The 24354-nt window shown below is 36.9% G+C and overlaps 1 protein-coding gene across 1 annotated transcript in view; it reads right to left on the reverse strand.

Moving 5' to 3' along the window:
• The window catches only part of LEKR1 (leucine, glutamate and lysine rich 1), a 174328-nt gene that overhangs the window by 35649 nt on the left and 114325 nt on the right, over positions 1-24354 (reverse strand). The window contains exons 10-11 of the mRNA XM_034663981.1: positions 16634-16711; positions 16074-16277 (exon numbers count right to left, since the gene is read on the reverse strand). Of these exons, the coding sequence (XP_034519872.1) occupies positions 16074-16277; positions 16634-16711 (282 nt within the window). The remainder of the gene's footprint in view (positions 1-16073; positions 16278-16633; positions 16712-24354) is intronic.

Here is a 24354-nt window from a genome sequence, read left to right on the forward strand (position 1 = left end):
CATGGGAAGATTTCCTTTTTTTTTTTTAAAGATGTAACAGGGAAATATTAAAGAAAAAGAAGCATGCAACTATATTGATATTAGACAAAGTAAACTTTAAGAAAAATTCATTATTCTTGGCTTATAGTGATAACAGGTTATTTCACCATAGTCTAAATTTATATGTACCTGTTAAAATTCCCTCCAACTATATAAAGTAAAACTTTATAGAACTTTAAGGAGAAACTGTAAAATACATACAATAGTGGCAGATTTCAACACAGTTCCCTCAGTTATGTGAGTCAGTCTCTGGGACCACCAAATAAGGCCATGGACATGTATACTGCACAACTTCAGGCTATTATGTGAGAGGTCTTCCTGTAATGTGCAATGCAGCAACCCAAGGTCAAGCAGACAATTGATTCAGTAAAAATATAGAGGATTTAAACAATGCAAATCATGTACAGAAGCCTGTACCCAATTAATAGAAAAACACATAATTTTTTTCCAGCTCACATGAAATGGACATCCTACACCAGAAAGTGAATTTCAAACAGTTGTTGTCTGATTAACCTGTATAGTCCAATATGGTAGCCACTAACCATATGTAGTTTCTAAGCACTTGAAGTGTAACTGGTTCAAACAGGATACCTAAATTTAAAATGCACAGCAAATTTGAAAACTTAGTACCTCCCCAAAATCTAAAATATCCGTGATAATTTTTAAAGATGATTATATATTTAAATAATTAGTATATATGGAGTTAAGTAAAATATATCATACATTTTACCTGTTTTTCTCTTTTAATGTGGCAATTGAAAAATTTAAAATTACTAATGTGGTTCACATTATACTACTGAACAGCACCATTAGAGTCCATATTCTCAGAAAACAAACGTCTGTAACAAAAGATATGTAAAATATCTCCATGTATTTGGAAATTTAAAAAATATATTTCTGAGAAAGTCTTGGGTCAAGTAAAAAATCATAACTGATATTTAAAAAATACTTAGAAGTGAACAATAATGAAATTGCTACATATCAAAACTTACAGAACACAGTTAAAGCAGAAAGGATAAATCAATTGCATAGTTGTATAGTTTAGAATACAATATAGATAAAGAAGTGAATGCTTTTCAAAGGACACTACAGATAAGGGACTGGTATCCAAGATCTACAAAGAACTTCTCAAACTCAATACATGAGAAACAAATAAACAAATCAAAAAATGGGCAAAAGATATGAACAGACACTTTTCCAATGAAGACATACAAATGGCTAACAGACACATGAAAAAATGTTCAAGATCATTAGCCATCAGGGAAATTCAAATCAAAACCACACTGAGATACCACCTTACGCCAGTTAGAATGGCAAAAATAGACAAGGCAAGAAACAACAATTGTTGGAGAGGATGTGGAGAAAGGGGATCCCTCCTACATTGTTGGTGGGAATGCAAGTTGGTACAGCCACTCTGGAAAACAGTGTGGAGGTCCCTTAAAAAGTTAAAAATTGAGCTACCCTATGACCCAGCCATCGCACTACTGGGTGTTTACCCCAAAGATACAGACTTAGTGAAGAGAAGGGCCATATGCACCCCAATGTTCATAGCAGCATTGTCCACAATAGCTAAATCGTGGAAGGAGCCGAGATGCGCTTCAACAGATGACTGGATTAAGAAGCTGTGGTCCATATTTACAATGGAATATTACTCAGCTATAAGAAAGAATGAATTCTCAACATCTGCTGCAACATGGACGGCACTGGAGGAGATAATGCTAAGTGAAATAAGTCAAGCAGAGAAAGACAATTATCATATGATTTCTCTCATCTATGGAACATAAGAACTAGGATGATCGGTAGGGGAAGAAAGGGATAAAGAAAAGGGGGGTAATCAGAAGGGGGAATGAAACATGAGAGACTATGGACTATGAGAAACAAACTGAGGACTTCAGAGGGGAGGGGGGTGGGAGAATGGGATAGACTGGTGATGGGTGGTAAGGAGGGCACGTATTGCATGGTACACTGGGTGTTATACGCAACTAATGGAGCATAACTTTACATCGGAATCCGGGGATGTACTGTATGGTGACTAACATAATATAATAAAAAATCATTTAAAAAAAAAAAGAAGTGAATGCTTTTCAGCTACATGCACCATAATGGACAAATCCTAGAAACATAATTTTGAGCACAAAGAAAAAAAATTGGGTAACACTTACAGTATGATTTTATTTCTATGAAGATAAAATATTTGCAAACTGTAACTTTTTTTTAAGGAATGTTAACAACTTGGTAAAATTATGAAGTGAAGCAAAGAAATGTCAGGTGTTATCCATAGGTTTTTATAGATGCTCTTTATCCATTTGAGGAAGTTTCCCTTCTATTCTTAGTTTGCTGTGAACCACAAAATGCAAGTTGGTGGTTTCCTCCATGCAATGAGGCACTGTGGTGGAACTGGGGAGAAGCACAAAGGGACTTCAAAGCTAATGGTAAGATTCTTTTTCCTTAACTGAGTGGTTGACACACAGATGTTCATTGTATTTTACTTCTTTATACTTTACATCTATGTTCACCTTCTATGTATCTATTCAATATTTATTTTAAAATACTTAGTGATTAAAGCCTGAGCACATGTGGAGGAAAAGGAATTAAAGGGAAGGACTAAGGTGAAGGACCGGGCAGGTGACTAGTAGGGTAGAGTTTACTGTCAGCTAGGCACACTAGGGACAAAGCAGAGTCATTGGGCCCTGAACGGACAGAGGTGAATTAGGAAGGCAGGATCCCTGTCCAAATCATGCTCAAAATCCAGTAATGTAAAAGAAAAATTTATCTTTCAGAGTGTGAGGTGCACCCAGCAGGTCTGATGCTTGCTTAGCAGTCTCGAGGCTGCAGAAAAGGAAGTGAAGCAGAAGAAACAAGGAATGAGGACAGCAGAAGTGGGGCTACGTTCAATAGCTCATTTGTGGCGTTCCCCCAAATGTTCGACCATTCCTGTCTCCCCTGCAGACTCACCTTCCTGTACTTGTCATTAAATGTTCATGTTCCTCAGCACTTTCTCCTTTCTACTCTTTCTCTAGGTGATCTTATCCACTGCTATGCTTGAAATGCAAACTAGATGCTGACGACTTCCAAATTTATCTCTGGCTCAGATCTATTCTCTGTCTTATCTCCGTATCTGACTCCTGAACCCAACTCACCATCTGACTGCTCTTTTATATTTCAGAGACATCTCAAACTTAACATACATGCAATCTCAGAGGCTTAAAGTACTAGAGCTTATTTTTTGCTCATGTTATGTGCCATCTGCTGCTTTGCTCCCCACGTTTTGTTCCAGGATGTAGCTCAAGGAGCAGCAACTCTTACCCAGGAATGCTATTTTTGCAGCAGATGAAAAAGAAATATCTCCAAAACATTGGATTTGTTGAAGCCTCTACTCAGAATTGGTGCATTCTCTCACATTTCAGTGGCAAGAACAAGTTGAGTCACCAAGTCTGATGGCAGTCAGGCATTGATAGAATAGTCCTCTCACTGGGAGGTATGCACCTAACACCAGGCGGAGCCCATTGAAATTCTGAAATTCCCCTGGAACCCACTGGGAGGATCTCTTCCCTGGAGGTGGGGGATATTTCTTGCTTAGATTGTGGTTCATTTTCATTGCTGAGTAGTATTTCATTGTATGGTTACACCACAATTTATGAATTCACCTGTTGATAGACATATAGGTTATTTCATAGGTTTTGGCCATTACAAATTAAGCTATCAATACCTCTGTACAAGTTTTAATTTCTCCTGAGTAAAATAGTTGGGTAACAAGGTAAATATGCTTAATTTTTTAAGAAACTTCCAAAATGTTTCCCAAAGAGGTTATACTGTTTTACATTCCAATCAGCAGGGTATGAGAATTCCAGTTTCTCTATGTCCTTGTCAACACCTGGTTATGTTCAAACTTTTTAATTTTAGACACTATGAAAGTGTGTAGTAGTATCTCACTGTGGCTTTATTTTGCATTTCCCTAATGACTAATGATGTTGAGCTTTTTTGTGTGTGTACATATTGACCGCCTGTATATCTTCATTGGTGCAGTAGCCAAATCTTTCATTCACCTTTTTATTAGGTTGTTTACGGTCATATAATGGAGTTTCTAAAGGTCTTTACATATTCTGGAAACAAGTCCTTTATGAGATGTATATTTCGCAGTTTGTCTTTCCATTCTCTAAACTGTCTTTTAGGAAACAGAAGTCTTAATTTTAATGAAGTCTAATTTATCAGGGTTATTTTTTTCTTTTATGGAGTGTTCTTTGGTGTTGAATTCAAGAAATCTTTGCCCAACTCAAGGTCATAAAGGTTGTCCTTCCATTTTAGAAGTTTACGATTTTAGATTTTATATTTAGATCGATATTTTGAATTTATATAAATATATTTCATAGTATGAATCAACGTTCATTTTTCACACATGTATATACAATTATTCCAGTACCAATGGTTTCAAAATATTATCTTTTCTCTAACGAATTGTTTTAGTACTCATGTAGAAAATCAGTTAACCATATAGGTGTGCCTATTTCTGGATTTTTTATTCTGTTCCACTGATCTATTTGTCTTTCTTGAGACTAGTACCACACTGTATTAAATATGTTTTTTTTTTCAAAGTTGTCCTGCTTATTCTAGGTCCTTTGCATTTCCATGTGAATTTTAGAATTAACTTGTTAATTTCTACAAAAATTTATGTTGGAATTTTGTGATTGCACTGAATCTTTTTAAGATATAGAAAGAGAGAGAGGGAGAGAGAGAGAGGGAGAGAGTGTGTGTGTGAGTGGGGGGAGGGGCAGAGGGAAAGGGAGAACTGAGCATGTCACTGAGCACGGAGCCTGACATTGGGCTCCATCTCATGACCCTGACATCATGACCTGAGACAAAATCAAGAATCTGACCCTTAACTGATGGAGTCACCTAAGTGCCCCGATCCACTTATCATTATACAATGAATTTCTTTATTCCTGGTAATATTCTTTGTTCTAAAATCTACTTCATACGATATCAATAGTATTTCAGCTTTCTTTTGATTAGCATCAACTTGGTGTATTTTTTCATTGTTTTACTTTTAAATTATTTGTGTCATTGCATTTAAGATAAATTTCCTATAGGCAGTTTATAGCTGAATCTTATTTTTTTAATACAATCTGATAATCTTTGCTTTTTAATTGGAATGTTTAGACAATTTACATTTAATTCAATTGTTGATATGGTTAGCCTTAAATCTATCATCTTGCTATTTGTTTCCTATTTGTCTCATCTGTTGTGTCCTTTTCCTTCTTTTTTCTGCCTTCTTTTGGATTTTGCTTTTATCCATTTTTTTGGCTGTTTAGTTATAAATCTTTTGTTGTATTTTAGTGCTTGCTATAGGATTAATAAGGGCCATCTTTAACTCACCACAGTTGTAGTAGACTGAGTAATTGCTTTCAAAGATATCCATGTACTAATCTACAGTGTCTGTATGTTACTTAATATGGAAAAAGGGACTTTTCAGATGTGATTAAGTTAAGAGCCTTGAGTTGGGGAGATTATCTTGGACTATTTGGTTGTGCCCTAAATGTAATTACCAAGGCCTTTATAAGAGAGAGGCAAGAGAGAGGGGGAAGCTGATGATGTGACAAAGGAAGCAGAGATTGGATTCATGCGGCTAGGATGCAAAGAATGCCAGCAGCCTCTTGAAGATGGAAGAAGCAAGGAATGGAACTTCCAGAAAGAACCAGCCTTAGTGACACCTTGATTTTAGTCCCTTAACACTCATTTGGACTTCTGACCTAAAAAACTCTAAGATAATAAATTTGTGATGTTTTAAGCCACTAAATTTGTAGCAATTTGTTATAGCAGCAATAGAAAACTAATGCCATAGTCTATCCTCAAGTGATATTATACAAGTTTAGGTATGATATTAGAATCTTATAATAGTAAACTTAATCAAATAAGGAAAAGCAGTCAGTGGATACTGAGGTAGCACCTGACCTGGTTCTTAAAATGCCAGGACACGGAATGAATGTGGCGGCCACGCACTTGTTAGAATAGCAGACACCACAGTCTTGGCAATTTGGTCCATTTTATTTCTTAAGCCTGATTTCCTATTTGAAAAGAGGTATTACTGATGAGAAAATTCCAACAAGCATTTCCAGATGGGTGCCTGTCAGTACACTAGAAGTTACCTTTATTTTTAAATGGGTGGTGCTGAGTATTTGAGATGCTCAAATTTCAGTCTTTCTGGAGACACATATAATTTAGATACAACCAAAAGTGGAATCCATTCCATATACATTCTTCTGATGGACCGAGTACAAAACACCACTGCTGTTATTTGTTTCCTTTTAGAACAAAAACTGAAAGTCTAGCAGCTTATAGATGCTAAAATATAGTAGGCTAAGGTTTAAACACTGTTAATGAAATGATAATGATTCACTGAATTTTCAGAGTTATGAAATTCCCTATGACATTTCCACAAAGTATCAGGTGTTTTGAATGAACTCTTTTAAAAGTCATGGACTTAAAGTCTGCAGTGGTAAATTTGCTTGATATTTATGGCTATAGAAATGAGAAGGACTTTCAGGTCTCTGATTCCTGCTGAGCCTCTGACCCAGACTCTAAGACTCTTGCATGATTCTTTAGTGGGACAAGGCAGAAAGAATAATTATATGTGATTGTACAAATACTTACTGCCCTTGAGTAGCATGAAATGGGCATTGAGTAATGTAAACAGGGATGATTATATGCATGAAAAAGATAATCCTGATTCCAAAAACAAAAATCACACTTACACACTACGCCCATGGCAGAGCTTCCACATTATTCAGGAATACAAAACCATTTTAAGACACTGATGATGAAAAAAAAATTTGTGTTGAAAGAAACTAAAAGGGATCAATTTTGACTCTTGTGAGCCTTTTGCTAGAAATCTAGAGGAATGATAAGAAATAAAACATTGTTAGATGCATATTCCATATTTTTCCATGTTATAAAAAAGCTGAAAATTTGTAGCCGTTTTTGAATGTCATACAGACATCTCATTTCCTCTTCAGAACCAGTTCTAGAGATAAAGATGCATGAGAGTTACAGGAAATAACACAGATTTAGGTCCTAAATTTGGATTTTACTAAGCATCTAATAAAGAAGATTATCACTAGAATCCGGGAGTTTGGACTGCATTCCCACCTCTGATTTTTGACAAGTCAGAAGCTCTCTAGACCTGAAACACTGGGAGCTTTCGAATTTTAAATCATGCAATCGGTGGTTTCATCGGGATTAAATTAATTCTCATCCATACATTCATCTATCCAGCAAATATTTATTGAGTGTCCATTATGCGTCAAGCATTGTTTTAGTCTCAGGGGATACAGTGGTCCTTTCTTGCCATTTTTTGGTAATACACTAATGCAATTGCCTAAGTTTTAGAAGAAACAAGATTCTGAAGTAGTAAATGACCATCTAAAGTGACACAATTCTTGAGCAATGCTGGCTCGAGCTCATACCAGCCTTGAGCTTTCGGCAGTGTTATGCTGCCTTTGCTTTTTATATTTGAGAGGGAGGTACGGCTAGCTGCAGCACTCTACTCTGCAATTTCATGAACTATTATTTAAAAATAACATTTCTGGAGTTGGCACAATAGGCAAATTAGGATCTCTCACAATTAAGAGTATTTATTTTTAAAATTTTAACTTTTACATTCTTAGACCCAAAAGAAAATGAGAATCTAATTTCTTATATACATGCAAAAATCTAGATTCCCTTAATTGTAGTTAAAAACGTAACTGCAAACAAATGTCAAACCATAATGCCAAACGACAGCTTTAAATTCTATTTCACAAGTTGTTCTTTTAGAGATGTCTTCACATTGTCAATCAAAGAGAAAATTTGATTTTGCCACAACTCTTGCTTTAGTTAAAAGCAGTTAACTCTGTGGTATCATAAGAAGTTTGGCAAACCTCTTGTTCTGAGAGCTGTTGATAGATAGGAAATCAGAGAAAGAGGTGAGTCTTGGGGGAAAAAAAAAGATAAGGTTTGTTATTTTAGAATGATGTTACTTAAAACATTTTGTTTCATGATGCTTTCAACTAATAGGATAGCATTCCAATTGAATCACTCCATGACTAATCTTTACAACTTGAAGAGTAAAGCAGATAATATTGAATTCAATACACATTTAATAAATAGCTACATCACCAATGCAGGGTATAAACATTAATAAGATATGATGCTTTAAACATACATTTTCCAAGCACTTAAACCTACCAGGCACAATACCGGATGCTTTAGTCTTCATAAGAAGATAGCTATTACTACTATCCCCATTTTACAGATGAGGAAAATGAGCCTTAAAGTGGCTAAGTTGTCCAAATTTAATACTGGTCAAGTTGAGATTTAACCTATTTGCCTAAATCTAAAGTCCATTTTTTTAAATACTTAAGCCACAGTACCTTTATTGTAACAGAGGTAAGAGACCCCTTATACACTACTTCTGAATCCTTTTTTATAGTCTACACTTCTTATTTTTTTAACCTTCATGAAAATATGATAAGTCTCATTAAAGGAACTAAACACTAAGCTTCTCTTCTTCTAGACTGTCTTGTGAAATGTTATTTCATTCTATTTTCATTCTGAAGATACAGCTCCACTTCTGATTTTGCCAAGATACTAGGAAATAGAAGACAAAAGTCACCATCTTATATTTATTGAGTGAACGGAGGAATCCCGAAAGAGTAGAGAGGTGGGGTAGGAAAGCAAGGGGGCGGGAAGAGGAGATACAAAGGGGAGCACTCTGGATTCTCCTGCTTTCCTCAGGGCTGGGAGTCCCCTGAAGGCTCAGTGTTATAACATGGTTGAGAAAGAAGTCACACAGAGAGGAGCTGACAGAACAGCCCTTCAAGACAGATGCTGAGGCAACTATATGAACTATAGTGGAGGGAACATGTGTAATGAGGTTAGACCCAGAAGAGCTTGATTTCTGTCTTTGCCAGTTACGTGACCCTGAGTGAGAGGTTTAGCCTTGCTTAACCTCTTTCCTTATGTAGAAAATGTGGAAAATGACCTGCTTCACAGGTGAAGGCCCCAACTCTGCTAACCAGTGCCTTTGGGCAAATTTGGACATGAATTCCCCTCTGGGTTGGTAAATTAGAAACAATATTCCCTCTGGGTGGGGTCAGACCTAGAGACAGAAGGGTTGGTAAGAGAAGGGAATGGCATACTTACGCAAGAAAACTGAGCTCCTTCCCCTGTGGCATGTGGCTAGGACAGCAGAGTCAGGATTGGTTTTCAGATCCCTTACTCCTGCCACTGAGTGCCACAGAAGGAAGCATCTCATTCAGGACATGATCACAGAAGCCCTTAGAGGGCTCCCCACAACTGTGATAGCTATGGATTGTGTGTGAGACGGTTTGAGAGGGAGAAAGACAGAGGTGGGGTGGGGGGAAAGGGAGAGAAGAGGGAGAGCAAGAGGAAGCATGTTTGTTTAATTATGGGGTCAGGGGCGCCTGGGTGGCACAGCGGTTAAGCGTCTGCCTTCGGCTCAGGGCGTGATCCCGGCGTTCTGGGATCGAGCCCCACATCAGGCTCCTCTGCTGGGAGCCTGCTTCTTCCTCTCCCACTCCCCCTGCTTGTGTTCCCTCTCTCGCTGGCTGTCTCTATCTCTGTCGAATAAATAAATAAAATCTTTAAAAAAAAATAATTATGGGGTCATGTCATATAATAGAAAAGCAGGAAACTCCCTGAACCTCCTGAAAAAATGTGCTAGATTTTGTATATATTCTTCTGGGGTGAGGGTTTGTAACTTTCAATTAAAAACAAACAAACAAACAAACAACCAAAAACCAAAAACAAAGAGAAAGAAGAGGACCTGAGAATTGAAAAGAAATTAAAGTTACACGTGTGGGGGAGGGTGAATAAAACCCTTCCCATGGGGCGCCTGGGTAGCTCAGTCCTTAAGCGTCTGCCTTCGGCTCAGGGCGTGATCCCGGCATTCCGGGATCGAGCCCCACATCAGGCTCCTCTGCTATGAGCCTGCTTCTTTCCTCTCCCACTCCCCCTGCTTGTGTTCCCTCTCTCTCTGGCTGTCTCTGTCACATAAATAAATAAAATCTTTAAAAAAAAAAAAAAACCCTTCCTTAGAGCCTAAGATATCCTTCTGGAGGGACAGAGAGCACTTCAGTAAACTTCATTTAAAATGGATAAGGAGGGGCAGCTGGGTGGCTCAATCAGTTAGCCCTGCATCAGGCTCCTTGCTTAGCAGGGAGACTGCTTCTCTCTCCCTCTGCCTCTTCCTGGCTTGTGCGCCTTCTCGTGCTCTCTCTCTTTTTCTCTCTCTCTCAAATAAATAAATAAATAAATCTTAAAAAAATAAAATAAGTTAGACAAAGAGATACAGACGTATATTATTTATTTCACAGAAGAAATTATACGTAAGCAACTTGCACATAACTTCGGTTACAACTAAGCTTTTCCTCCAACAATGCTCTTCACTAATCCCATCCTGTTATTGGCAAGTCAGGTGAGTAAGTATTTTCCTATATTTCTTCTTGGAATTTACCAAAATGGTGCTAATACAGCTCTTGGGAACGCATAGCGTATGAGAGCTGTTACAGACAGCTGCATGTTTCGGCACTATGGTTGTAGCCCACATGTCAGTGCATAAATTTCTCTAAGTGCTATATGTGGGCAGTCTCCAAGCTTAAACACATATGTCCTTATAAAACGTTATTTGGAAGTTGGTTATAGGGAATTTCAAACACATTTTACCACAGAAATAATTTTCTATAAAAATGGAATTAGGCCTGCAGGCCAGCCCACAGAACCCTATTTAATCCACTATAGGCCTGAAGCGCTATCCCAAATTCACAATTCTGGGCAGAGTTCTGGCACTGACTGACTAGACCTTATAGCCCAGAAGCAGGAGAGCAGAAAGCTCTTTGTATAGAATTGAGAAAACAGCTGCACTTTTCTCTGGCGCTGTCCATTGCCTTACTCATCCACAGGGGAGACCTCTCTCTCCAGCCTCAGTGTGTCTGTGACCAAGCTGGCCAGACCTCTACCCCCAGCCTCTGTGTTCTCGAAAGGCCTACTTTTCCTCCTTCTACTGGAGCCTCTTCTCCTAATAGAGCTTCCTGAGTGTGGGGGAGAGAGCAATGTAGAATTAAGTAGATTTGTCCTAATACTTCAACTATCTCCTAGTCACCAACTCCTTTCCTGCCCCAAATTCAGTTCTACCAGTTTTTTCCCTAGTTTTGGCATTTTACATCTTCCTTTTCTCCTCTTCTGAAGTCACATAGCATTTAAATTGCACCTTTCTCATAATGGTCCCAGTGGAGCTTGAGGGGTTCTGTATCAGGAGAGGTGAGGGAAGGGTGGCGTGTACATGAGATTGCCTGAGCTTACGGAAGCACACGCTGTCACTGGGAGCAACTTGGGCTTTGGCCTTTGGAGAGAACATCTGGCAGCCTGGTTGATTGCAAGTCCTTTCATGACAGTGTTGGGGACACTGCTGTGTGGAAGATTTCCAGGCACCACCCAGTGCTACGGAACAAGAATCTCTGTCAGTGCTATCAGTATCTCTATTTTAAAAGGTTTTTTTTTGTTTGTTTGTTTACAATTTTATTTATTTATTTGAGAGAGAGCAAGAGAGAGAGAGAGACAGCATGGGGAGGGGGAGAGGGAGAAGCAGACTCCCAGCTGAGAAGGGAGCCTGATGCAGGGCTCGGTCCCAGGACCCTGGGATCACGACCTGAGCCAAAGACAGACACTCAACTGAATGAGCTACACAGGTGCCCCTAGGCTTTAAAAATTTTAGGTGAGAGTAGCAAGATTTGTAAAGGGAAGAGTGCTAACAGTGGGCCTAAATTTTAAAAGTTTTTGCTGAGCCTCACTTCTTCTTTGGAGGGACTTTTCACATCTCCAACTGCTTAGGGACATCTCTGTTTACAGGTCCCAATGGCACTTCAAAGTAAAGCTTTACAGAGAAACTTGCTCAGTTGAGAGACAGTTTATTACTAAAGAGAAGAAAGAGGAAAGAGGAAATCCAAGACCATGCATGAACCTTAAGGAATGTCTGCTGTCAGGAGGGGATGGGAAAGAACCAGAGACAGAAAGGGGGCAGGTTAAAAGGTTGCCCCAGCAGTCAAAGGAAGACTTATATTATTTACATATATAATACCTAATTCATGTTTATTATATCTTGAAGTTGTTCATTGATTTTGCCTTTGTCTTGATGGGGGAAATTTTAATATCACAGAACTATTCATTTTCTTAGTATTTTAAAATTTTTCTTTAAAGTTAAAATTATAGGCTTTAGTTTCAAATGAGATTTTCATATATCTTTGATAAACATAAAAATATAGTGTCTAATGTCTCTTGGTAGTTTTTTTTTTATCCTGTTCCATTTTCGGCATACCAGATTGCTTAAAGAAAAAGAAGAATCTTTGATTGGCTTATCAACAAGTTTCAAGGTAGGTTTGGACAGAAGTTTCAAAAGCTCTCAAAAGGTCATTACTCTTCAAGAATATCCTTTTCACTTGGCTTTCTTTTTTATTTTTTTAAGATTTATTTATTTATTTGAGAGAGAGAGAGAGAGACAGAATGAGAGTGCATGGGGAGAGGGGCAGAGGGGGAGGGAAAGAAGACTTCTCGCTGAGCATGGAGCCTGATGCAATGCAGGGCTCCATCCCATGACCCTGAGATCATGACCCTGAGCCAAAATCAAGAGTCAAATTCTTAAATGACTGAGCCACCCAGGTGCCCCTAACTTGGCTTTTATATATCCCTTTTGGCTCAAAATGGAGTAAACTCTGGTTATTTCACCACTATCACTTGGTACAGACATTTAAATATCCCAGCACAAGCTGGCAGGGGGAGGGAGCCGAAGATTTTCATTTTTCTCATGTCTGTTAGGCTTAACCATACATAAAGTCCTTTCATTAATATCAAAACAGTAAATGACCTGAGTTGTTCCTGCTGCCCACTGCCATACCTTCTCCACTGACCATCAGAATGATCTTTCCACAGTGTCACTCCTCTTCAATGGTTTCTTTTCATTGCACTGTATATAATACCCAACTCCCAAAGGCCTGGGTGATGCTGCATGGTTTGGTCCTCACCTTCCTCACTCACGCTTGCTAGGCCTCCAGTCATACTGCCATTTCTGAGAACTCACTAAGCTTGCTTTTTGCTTGTAAAGCTCTTCTTGGCTTTTGGCCCGGTTACTTTTACTCATCTTCCTTTATGTATCACTTTAAAAGTCATTTTTTATGACTGCTCTTTCCAAATCAAGGCCCCCTTTCTATCAGTGTCTGCTACAATACCCTTTTACTTATTTTATATCCATTATCACAATCTATAATTATTCTAGTTAGCTCTTCACTTTTATTTATCTTTTTAAATTATGTGTCTCATTAGAATGTAAGATTCTTGAGGACAGGGATGTTTCCGATTCACTATTATAGCCCCAGGGTACAGAGCACCTGGCATATAGTAAATGCTGCTCAAATAATTGCCAACTGACTGAATTACCCAAAGCAAGTCATTCATTCACTCAACAAATATTTATTGAGTGGATATATGCTAGACTTTAAGGATACAATAGAGGACATGGCAGACAAAATTTGAAGGTGGCCTAGGACAAAAAGGACAATGGGTTGTCTAGGAGTACTCCTATCATAGTATGATAACTTACTGGTCCATAAGCACATTTTAATTTGTTATGTACCAAACAGTAAACTTCGTGTCACCACCAAATGACAAAGTAATACCATGCCTGCTTTTGGATAGATTAAACTGTAAAGAGCAAAGGAAACAGGGGAAGGATATGAAAGACAAAAGGAGGGAAGTAGAAGGAAGGTGGTAGTTCAGTGACATCTCTATTCTCTGAAAACTTAAATTATCCTTCTCATTCAGCACTTACAACAGAAGGTAAGATTAGAACCATACTAAATGTCTTTAAAATGTGGCAAAACACATACATCCAGGCGAGTGTGTATTTCAAAGCAATCCTCTGAAAGTTCTATATTTATTCTAATGATGCCATCAATCCTCAAAACACTCATAAGACTGCCTTCTTCAAATTGCAGCAAGAAATAATTTACTAAGCACAGAAAAAAAAATACAATTTATTTTTGATCCCACATGGTATTTCTCAGATTGACTTCCTACCATATTCACTGGACTTGGCTTTCACTGAACCTACTGAGATTGATAAGATTCATCATACAGAGAATATTGTAAAACATATGCACTTAAGTCAATCCTCAGAAAAGAGTTCCAGAAATTTTTGAGCAAAGACAGGATCTTTTCAATGACCACTATAAAGAAGATGGCATTCATTTGGATAAGCAATTAAATCTAATTAATCTGACATCATTAGAAGTGGGGTATTCTAGATAATACAGGAATATAAGAAAATTACTCAGATAACCAAAGTTATAAGCAGAAGATTTGAAAAAAAAAAAGTTATTTCATTGTGTCCTAGGACATATGATTCTGTACTTTTTATGTAGAGTATCAAACTGATTTTTATTTTTCTCACTCAGGGTCATCATCATGGCCACTAATTATTAACCCGTGTTATAAATAAAGGAACACTCAAAGTTATTGATGTGTGTAGGGCTGTTTCTATTGCATATTGGGTCAAATCGCAATGCTTTTCAAGTTTTTGTTTGGATTTATATATTTTTTTCTTCTTATGCATGACCAATCTTTCAGCTGCCATTCCTTCTTGTTATTAGTAAGCCTGGTTCTTGCAAATTTCCTGCTTATGAAATTGCTGCTTCTAGTATGCTATGGGCTGAGTGACTATGTAGTTGTGAAATGGCAGAGGTGGTGGGGTGGAATGAACATTCATGTAACTATAAGGTATACCATCTTTGCAAGAGGCAGGTTATTGGTATGACTGAGTCAGGAAAAAATGGTGGGTAGCAATCAGCACTGCAGTTGTTCATCTTATCCCAGGATGGACCAGAGATAAGACTTGTCTGCTGTGAACTGAACAGAACTCCTTCTAGCCTGTAGTAGAGACAGATATAACCCAGGGCAAAGAGGTGATGAGAAAGTTCTAAGACAATTATCTTAATTCTAAACTGCTTTCTACCCACTCCCAGACTTTTCCTCTGGGAACAAATAGCTGCTCTTGTAAAGAACTAAAAAAAGTTTATAAATCTTCTAAGTTAGAAACTGTTCTAATACTCATAAAATGAAGTTAACAAAATTAAAAAAGAAACTAAAAAATTATAGGAAGAATGAAAAACAAATAGCCAATTTTGTGTTCTGTTCACAGAGGATAATATAAGACAAAAATTCATGCTTTTATGGAACTTGTGTTCTTCTGGAATATAATAGTTATATCAATAAATGTAAATGGGATAATATCTCCCATTAAAGATTCCCAGATTTGATAAAAACTAATAAAAGCCCAAATGTGCGTTATATATCAGACATGCATTTAAAACTAAAGAACTTGAAAAGAATGAGTAAAGACATACCAGGCAAATGAAAACAAAAAGAAAGAAAGCAGGCTTGAGATATTAAGTATAAATAGGTTAATTTAAAGACAAATTAACTGAGCAACAATATCTAGGAAGGCTAAATGAACATGCTTTTTAGTTTCCCTTTACTACCTAAATGCCAGAGGTATCTTTGTGGAAAGCCCTCAATAAGAGGTGTTGATAAATAACAGAGAAGAAAATAGGAATTAATAAAAAGTGATACAAAAAGATGTTTTTCTGTTGGAAAATGACAGAATCCACCAATTATTGGCACAGGTGAAATTCAGTAGTATACGATCACACATGCTCTTTTTGATACTTTTCAATAACAATCTAACACCAAATGTAATGTGGATTCCATCTCTACTTTCACTATCTATGTGACTTTAAGCATGTCATTTAACCAATTTGAGTTTCGGTTTAATTATTGTCAAATGAGGTGATAGGATGTGATGACCTTTCTTGTGAAATATGTCTTTAATGCCATGATTTCACTGTCACTAATATACATAAGACCTTGATATTTCAAATATATATGGAATACTGACTTAAAATATTTTTGGAAGAAATTATTGTGGACGGCACCTTTCATCTTTCAGTGTTACAACCTCTTCCTTTGTCTGATTCAGAAGAGTTTTGGTTATCTGTAGTTCATTTTCTGCAAGATTAATTCTTCTCCTTATGTCTTCTTCTAGCCTTTCTTTTGCAGTCAGTTCTTCCTGTAAAGTTTTACATATTTGTTGACAAGCCATTAAAGAATCCTCTTTCTCTTTAAGCAATCTGGTATGCCTAAAATGGAACAGGATTTAAAAAAAAAACACACCAATACAAATTAGACACTATATTTTTATGTTTATCAAAGATATATGAAAATCTCATTTGAAACTAAAGACTATAATTTTAACTTTAAAGAAAAACTTTAAAAATACTAAGAAAATGGAGAGTTTTGTGATATTAAAACTTCCCCCACCTAGGCAGAGGCAAAATCAATGAACAACTTCAAGATATTATAAATGTGAATTAGGTATTATATATTTAAATAATACAATAAGAAAAGCTAAGTACATTTCAAATAAAATGTTACTTAAAGTATGGTTTCAAATTCAATGACTAAAAATATTAATTTAAAAATTTGCAGTGTATACCGTGACTCAGAAATAATGGATTCAAACTTCAGTTTTCTAAGTTCTCTTTGACAGTCATCAGCTTCATTAGATTTATTCCTAAAATAATATAAAAGAAATTCAAATATTTTATTTCAACATAGTTCAAGTATATATGTTTTCCTTTTTTAAAAATATGTTTTTCCTGTATTACTTATCTTTATATTCTATTTGTGATTATACATGCATACTTCCTTGAAATTAAAAAATACAAAGTTGAGGGGTTTTTCTCTGCCAAAAAATAACCTAATCTGTTAGTCCAACAATGTGCTTTTCTATATCATTATTTTATTCATCCTTAGGAGAAATTTCTTAGCATCTTTATATTATTATTTCTTTAAAGAAATAAACTTTCAAGTCTCTTCTACAATGGCTAAGTAGGCTCCTATCAGACTGATCTGCATATAAATAAAAAGTCTAAACATTGGAGAACATTAAAAAAAGAAAAACTCTGTTAGAAGGCATTGGAAAGTGAACAAAAACAAGCAGATTCTGGAGGTAAGTTGACACTTGGAATGAGGTGACAGCATGGGGTCAGCTTTTTTTTTTTTTTTTTTTTATGATTTCAAACCTGAGGCTCCAGTCTGCCCCATGCAGGGGAACTAATGTTTCAGATAGAAAACAGTCTGGCCTAAAGAGCTAGAGCACAGTGTTTGGGTCAACCTATAGTTCTAAAAAGTGACGACTGACTCAAAATAGGAGAATCAAAGAGAGGGAATCCCAATACTGCATATAGACCCTACACACACATCTGGCTGAGCCCTGAACTATACATCCACAGGGCAGACTCCAAGGAGGCTAAAGATAAAAGAATTAAACAGAGATTTGAACTGTTGCCTAGAGAGAGTTTACTGTCTGAGGCCAACCAAATTAACTATCTGCTTAAAGCATCACCACCCTCACACCCACCAACAATAGTATTTGGAGAAATATAACAGAATCCGAATTTCCATAACATTTACAGTGCCCAGAATATAATAAAAATTACTCAACACAAGAAAGAACAGAAAAGCATGACCTAGTCTCAAGAGAAATGACAGTTAATAGGGACTGCCTCTGAGATGACCCAGATACTGAAATTTGCAGACAAGGATTTTTCAAAGAGCAGTTATAATTCTGCTTAAAGACATAACCAAAAAAAAAATCCACTCTAATTAGTGAAAAGATGATAAATCTCAGCAGAAAAATAAACCATTAAAATGAACGAATGCAAATTCCAAAACTGAAATAAACTTATGTCTTGATTTTATATATAATTGGGTTTTGTAACAAAACTCAAAAAGTTAATATATTAAGAAAAAGTAATATTCCAGTTTAAGATTGTATAGACTGCTTATTAGTAAGTCATTATCTGAAAGTACCTTCAAATAGCTTATAAACTGTACAATGAACTATATGTTAGATTGTCAATGAGTTTGCCCTACTTGGAATGTGACTTTAATTTCCAATAAGTAATAATTTATTTGCATCATGAACATGAACAACAGTCATTTATTTTTAAAACCATTTTTATTGTAAAATACAATAAAATTGTAAGCTATAGAAAAATTGCTTAAAACAATTATATAATGAATTACTATAAGGAGAAAACTCTTGTAACTACCATCCAGGTAAAAACATAAAACCTGGCCAGCTACCCTAGAAGCTTCATGTCCCCCGTCCCAGTCACAGCCAACTCCCCCCTCCCTAAAATAACCATGTTCATGAATTTTATGACAATTACTTTAATTTTCTTTAGTGTTTTATTACCCAAGTTTTACCTTTGAACACTGTATTTTAGCTTAACTTTTTCTTTTACAAAATATGTCTTTTTAAAACATGTTACTTTCTTTTATTATCTGCTTTTTGTAAAATAGATTAAGGTATCATGTTGACATACAATGAAGTACATATATACTTTGATATGTCTGACATATATATAAACCCATGAAACTATCAGCAGAATCAAGCAGCACAAGAGCGTACTCAGAGCCTAGATCTTGGTCTCTAATGCCATTCCGATTCAAAGGAACCAAGAGTACTCAGAGAAATGGCTGATTTGAAGGCTAGGGCAGAGTAAGTATATCTGAGATATCTTGTTACGTCAGAAGGTGAGGAAGTGCTTATAAAAGATGAGGAAACCAAGTTCCAATGTCATGGGAGGCAACTTGAAGAGGCTCCTACTGGCTAAGCCTAGATAATTTATGTATCAAAACAATTCAGTACAGTAATCAATTATAAACCATTGAAAAAATAAGAGTTCATCAGTCCATACCAATAATAAACAAATAAATGAGAAGAAGTGAGGTTCTTGCTTAAAGTAGGATGCTGAGGGCTAATAAATGGGGAGGGAGGGCTGGAGTCAGAAAAATCATCATTTAGCAACCACTGCAGTAAAGTTTAGATAAGGCAAAAATCATTAATGGATGCTATAACGAGGGATAAATGTTGATAAGGAGAGCATTTAAAGTGTATTTAAAGTGTCTCTTATAGACTGCTTACTAGTTGAAAAGGAACCAAAAAAACCCAGGAATGAGGGAGTGAAAAAAATTGAGCAATACCTTCACTAAGTGATCAAAATTAACATCACCAAATGAAGGCAGGCAGATGGTCACACCCTGAGAAGGCCACATCCTCACTTATATGGTTTTCTGGCTAAGAGTACATGCACTTAATTCAATCAAAAGGAAACACTGGACCAATATAAAATGAAAATTTTTATTTAAAAAAGTTTGAGGGGTTCTGTATTCTTCAAAAAATGTCAATGTCATAAAAAAAAGATAGACTGGAAATATTCCAGAATTAGGAGGTAAAAAGACTTGCCAAACAGGCTAACTCTACCTGGTCCTGTACTAGAGGAGAAAATGCTATAAAGGCCAACTAACAAAATTAGAATATGGATGGTAGATTAAATATTGTATGTAAACTTATGACACAGATTGCTGTGCTTATGTAAAGTATCACTATCCTGAGAAAAAGGCTGGCTAAAGTATTTAAAGGTAAAGGGTCATGTTGTATGTAACTTATCCTCAAATGATTCAGGAAAGGAAAGTGTGTGTGTGTGTGTGTGTGTGTGTGTGTGTGTGTGTGTGTGTGTGTTGTGTGTGTGTGTGTGTGTGTAGAGAGAGAGAGAAGGAGGGGGCCAGGGAAAGGATAAGGGAGAAAGCAAATGGGTTAAAATGTTATTCTGGGTAAAGGCTATTTGGGTGTTCTTTGTACTATCATTATGTTTACAACTTCTTGTAAGTTTTAAGTTATTTCTGAATAAAACAACAGAAAAAAGAATAAGGAAAAGATTGACAGACTATTAGAAAAGTGGGCAAATGTTATGCTCAGGTGAGTCACAAAAGAAAGAATTCAGAGTCAACTATGCAAGAGTACAATGTTTCGTCAATAAAACTAGTTTTTTGGTTTCTTTTTTAAGTTATTATACCCTATACACTATTAGTTAGGAAGTGGAGAAATGGGTATTTACAAACACTGGTGAGATTATAAATCAGTATAATCTTATTGGAAGGCAATGAGTCATTATGTATTAAAAATGTTAAAATTATTTGATTCTAGCAAAAGTCATCCAAAGGAAATACTTGTGAGTAGAAAGATTTATCTATATGAATTTCAAAGTACCTTACTTATAAAAGTGAAAAATTTAGAAATTCTAAAAAAACAAAAGCTTAGTAAATAAGTTATTATTTATCTACAGATTGAAATACTATATAGCCATTTAATAGTTATCTATAAATGTATCATGTAATGACATGGAAAATGTCATTACATGATATATATATCACTAAGTGAAAATGTAAAAAAATATACATTACTTAGAAAAAGAAGACTTTAAGAAAAAGTTCTTAGAAAAAGGACTACAAGGATTTATCAAAATACAACTATGATGTTCTTTTTTGCATATTCCTGTATTTTCTGAGTTTTATATATTTGCTTTGAAATCAAACAAAAATGTTACTTTAAAAAATGCTTTGAGGGGGCGCCTGGATGGCTTAGTCAGTTAAGCATTGGACTCTTGATTTCAGCTGGGGTCATAATATCAGGGTCATGAGACTGAGCCCTGCATTGGGCTCCACACTCAGTGTGCCTAAGATTCTCTCTCCCTCTCCCTCTGCCCTTCACCCCCAACCCGCTTGCATGCTTTCTCTGTCTCTCTCCCTAAAAAAAAAAAATAATAATAAATAAATAATAAAGAATAAAAATAAAAAATGCTTTGAGCACAAGGTCGTGTATAGAATTGTTGAATCAATGTAACTAATATAACACTGTAAATTAATTAACTGGAATTAAAAACTTTTAAAAATGCTTTGAGGTACAGTATCTCCACCATGACATTCACTCTATGTTCAGACTCATATACAACTTTTCAAATCCAGAGGCAGGGACAGTAGAACTTCAAAAATTTGAGCGGTTATTTTTCTAACTATATGGACAATTAATCTAGAGAGCCTGCCATCCCAAGGACTCCCGTCACCATGATCAACTCCCGTCACCATGATCAACTCCCACCACCACGGCAGTTAAGCCACTCTTTCTATGGTTCACCCTTTATGACACAATTGGTATCTTCGCCTTCATTAGGATGGGGAGAAGAGGAATTGGAGGGAATAGAAAGAAAGCCTACAACTCTTTCAACATTTCCTTCCTTCCTTCCTCTCAGCAAATGGTGTTAATCCTTTCTCTTCAACTGCTTGGAATAAGCCTTCAGAAAGGCCCCTGCTAACTAACATAAAGGAAATGAAGTGAAATAATTGGATATTTTTCTTGATTTGAAAGGCAAGTTTTGGGGCATCTTGGTGGCTCAGTCGTTAAGCGTCTGCCTTCGGCTCTGGTCATGATCCCAGCATCCTGGGATCCAGCCCCGCATCAGGCTCCTCCTCTGGGAGCCTGCTTCTCCCTCTCCCACTCCCCCTGCTTGTGTTCCCTCTCTTGCTGCCTCTCTGTCAAATAAATAAATAAAATCTTAAAAAAAAAAGGCAAGTTTTGGGGGCCCTGGGTGGCTCAGTCAGTTAAGCATCTGCCTTCGGCTCAGGTCATGATCCCAGAGTCCTGGGATGAAGCCTCATGTCTGGCTCCCTGCTCAGCAGGGAGTCTGCTTCTCTCTCCGCCCCTTCCCCTGCTTGTGCTCTCCCTCCCCCTCTCTCTCTCAGATAAATCTTTTTTAAAAAGGGCAAGTTTCCATACCATTCCACTGCTTCATCTGAAATAACCATTTTCAAACTGTCTCCTTGATACTTCCACCTTGCTGTCCAAAAGGCATTCCAAATCTAATACATCAAAAGCATAGTTTTTTTATTTCCCTCACCCCATATCTATCTCTTTTATGATTTTCTCACTTTAATCAATGACATCAACACAATAATGATAAGGTAGCCTTTATTTCCTTCTTACGGTTGGGAAAACTGAGACTAGAGAGATTAGTACCACACCCAAGGTGATATAACTACTAAACAGTAGTGCTGGAAGCAGTCTGGATCCGGAGTCGAGGCTCGTTGTCACCCTACTCCACTGCCTCTCAACTGTCTACCCTGATGGCTGAAAATCCCCAAATCCCATCTTTTATTCTTTCCTTTCCAATCTTCTTGTTCCCCAGTCACATCCACTCCACCAATAAATCCTGTCAGATTGAACTGACACATATTTCTCCCCATCTCCACACTACAGCCTTATACTCAAGCAGTCACTGCTCACTTGCATGAACTCATGCCCTCCCACCTGGTCTCCCTGCTGGCTCTTGTACTCCCATTCCAGTCCATTTTCCAGGTAGCTGCCATGCTGACCCTTTAAAACAAATCAGATCACTTCACTCTCTTGCCAAACATCCCTCTAATAGTTTCCCATTCCCCTCCACATAAATCCTCACTAGGCTCTGAACACACTGGGTTATTAATTTCTTATTGTTGCTGTAACAAATTACCATGACCTTCATGGTTTAAAACAACGCAAACTTATTAGTTTACAGTTCTAAGGTAAGAAGTCCTAAAATCAAGATATCACAAGGGCTGTATTCCTTTTGGTGGTTCCAGGTGAAAATTTTTCCTTGCCTTTTCTAGCTTCTAGAGACCACTGGCATTTCTTGGCTTGTGCCCCCTTCTTCTGTCTTCAAATCACAACATTCCAAACATTGCTTCCACCTTCACAACTACTTTTGTGACTCTGACCCTCTTGTTTTCCTCTTAAAAGTATCTCTGCAATTACATCAGGCCTGCCTGAATAATCTAGGATAATCTCCCTCTCTCAAAATCCTTAATCACATGTGTAAAGTTCCTTTTGTCATATAGAGTAATATACTCACAGATTCCAGGTTAGGATTAGGATATGAAAATCTTTGGGTAATGCTCTTCTCTCCACTACAACTGGCCTTCCTTGTGTCTTGAACTTGGTCATCAAGTTCAACTGGCCTTCCTCATGTCATAACTTTTCAAAGCATCATGAATGCTCTACCATGTTAACAAGCATTACCGGTTACCTTCTAGCCATGCACTACAGCTTTCTTCCCGGCCACGAGAGCTGCATTATCATCTGCTCAGGATAAATCCTGCTTGGTCTAAACTAATTGTGGTAATCTTGTTCCCCTTTTGCCAGTGATACATTTAGGAGAGGGTATGTAAAGATTCCAGCCAGAGATGTAAAGAGAGGGATGTCTGATGGCTTCTGGGACATTTTTTTCTTCATTTCTAAGGAGACACCAGAAAAACAGGCCCTTCCTGTCTCTGGGATGGTTCCATTGGGATGTGGTACCATCTCTTAATCACAAGGGACTTGGTAGTTCTTTCATAACTCAGTTTTCTAAAAATGGATAGTCAGCCCATTTTCTAATTTTAAGAAGTTCTTATAAAGGGCAGGAAGCACCAGTTTTATAAACTGAAACAAAAGCATCAGTGTACCTGCAATTGTATAGTGATTTCCTCCAGCTAATTTGTTTAATGACATTTCTCCAATCTATTCTGACTCTTGTCATTTTTCAACATTTACATTATAAATAATGTTAAAATATAATTAATAAAAAATACCACAAAGCACGTTAATATTAAATGGGAATGTTCCTTGTATATATAGAAAATTCTGTGTCAATTTTTCAAGTGAAAATCAATTCATGTCACAACCAATGAGCTTTATTCCTTTTCCTCAGTATGCTTATTTCTGTGGTTAGCCTCTCTCCTAACTTGCCAAGACTCCACTCCATATGCTAAGTCTTGGTGGGTCCACAAATTCCCTTTTAGTTTAGTCAGGTACTAGCTCTACTCCTCTATTTCAGGAATGTGCCTTTGTCACTTATTGAGATATAAGAAGCCAAAGTCACACAACAGCCATGGCCTGATTAGGTTGCCCTCCACATGAGATGTCCATACAGCCAAAGCCCTCCCTAATGGTACTAGAGGGTGGGCAACAATGGTTTTTTCCTAGGGTGGGGGGCAATCATCATCCTGCTTCTGTCTTTCATGCTTGTTCTCATCCAGAAAGTTACTTCCTGGGCCCGGTGAGTCATCCAAGGACCCCCTGTCCACTCATTCCTCAACCTCAGCCATCATACACAGATGGATGAATTATTGTATTTACTGTACTATAAACCACAGTCTTTTGTTTTTCAAAGACAAATTATTTTGCTACAAATAATTCAAGTATATGTTAATTTGGTAGGGAATATCTGGAATTTGTTCTTCCTTGTGCTGTTAAGAATTTTATTAAGCACATTGTTCTTAGGAGTAGTCCATAGT

Source organism: Ailuropoda melanoleuca, chromosome 1 (assembly GCF_002007445.2).
Source record: "Ailuropoda melanoleuca isolate Jingjing chromosome 1, ASM200744v2, whole genome shotgun sequence".
Lineage (NCBI taxonomy): Eukaryota > Metazoa > Chordata > Mammalia > Carnivora > Ursidae > Ailuropoda > Ailuropoda melanoleuca.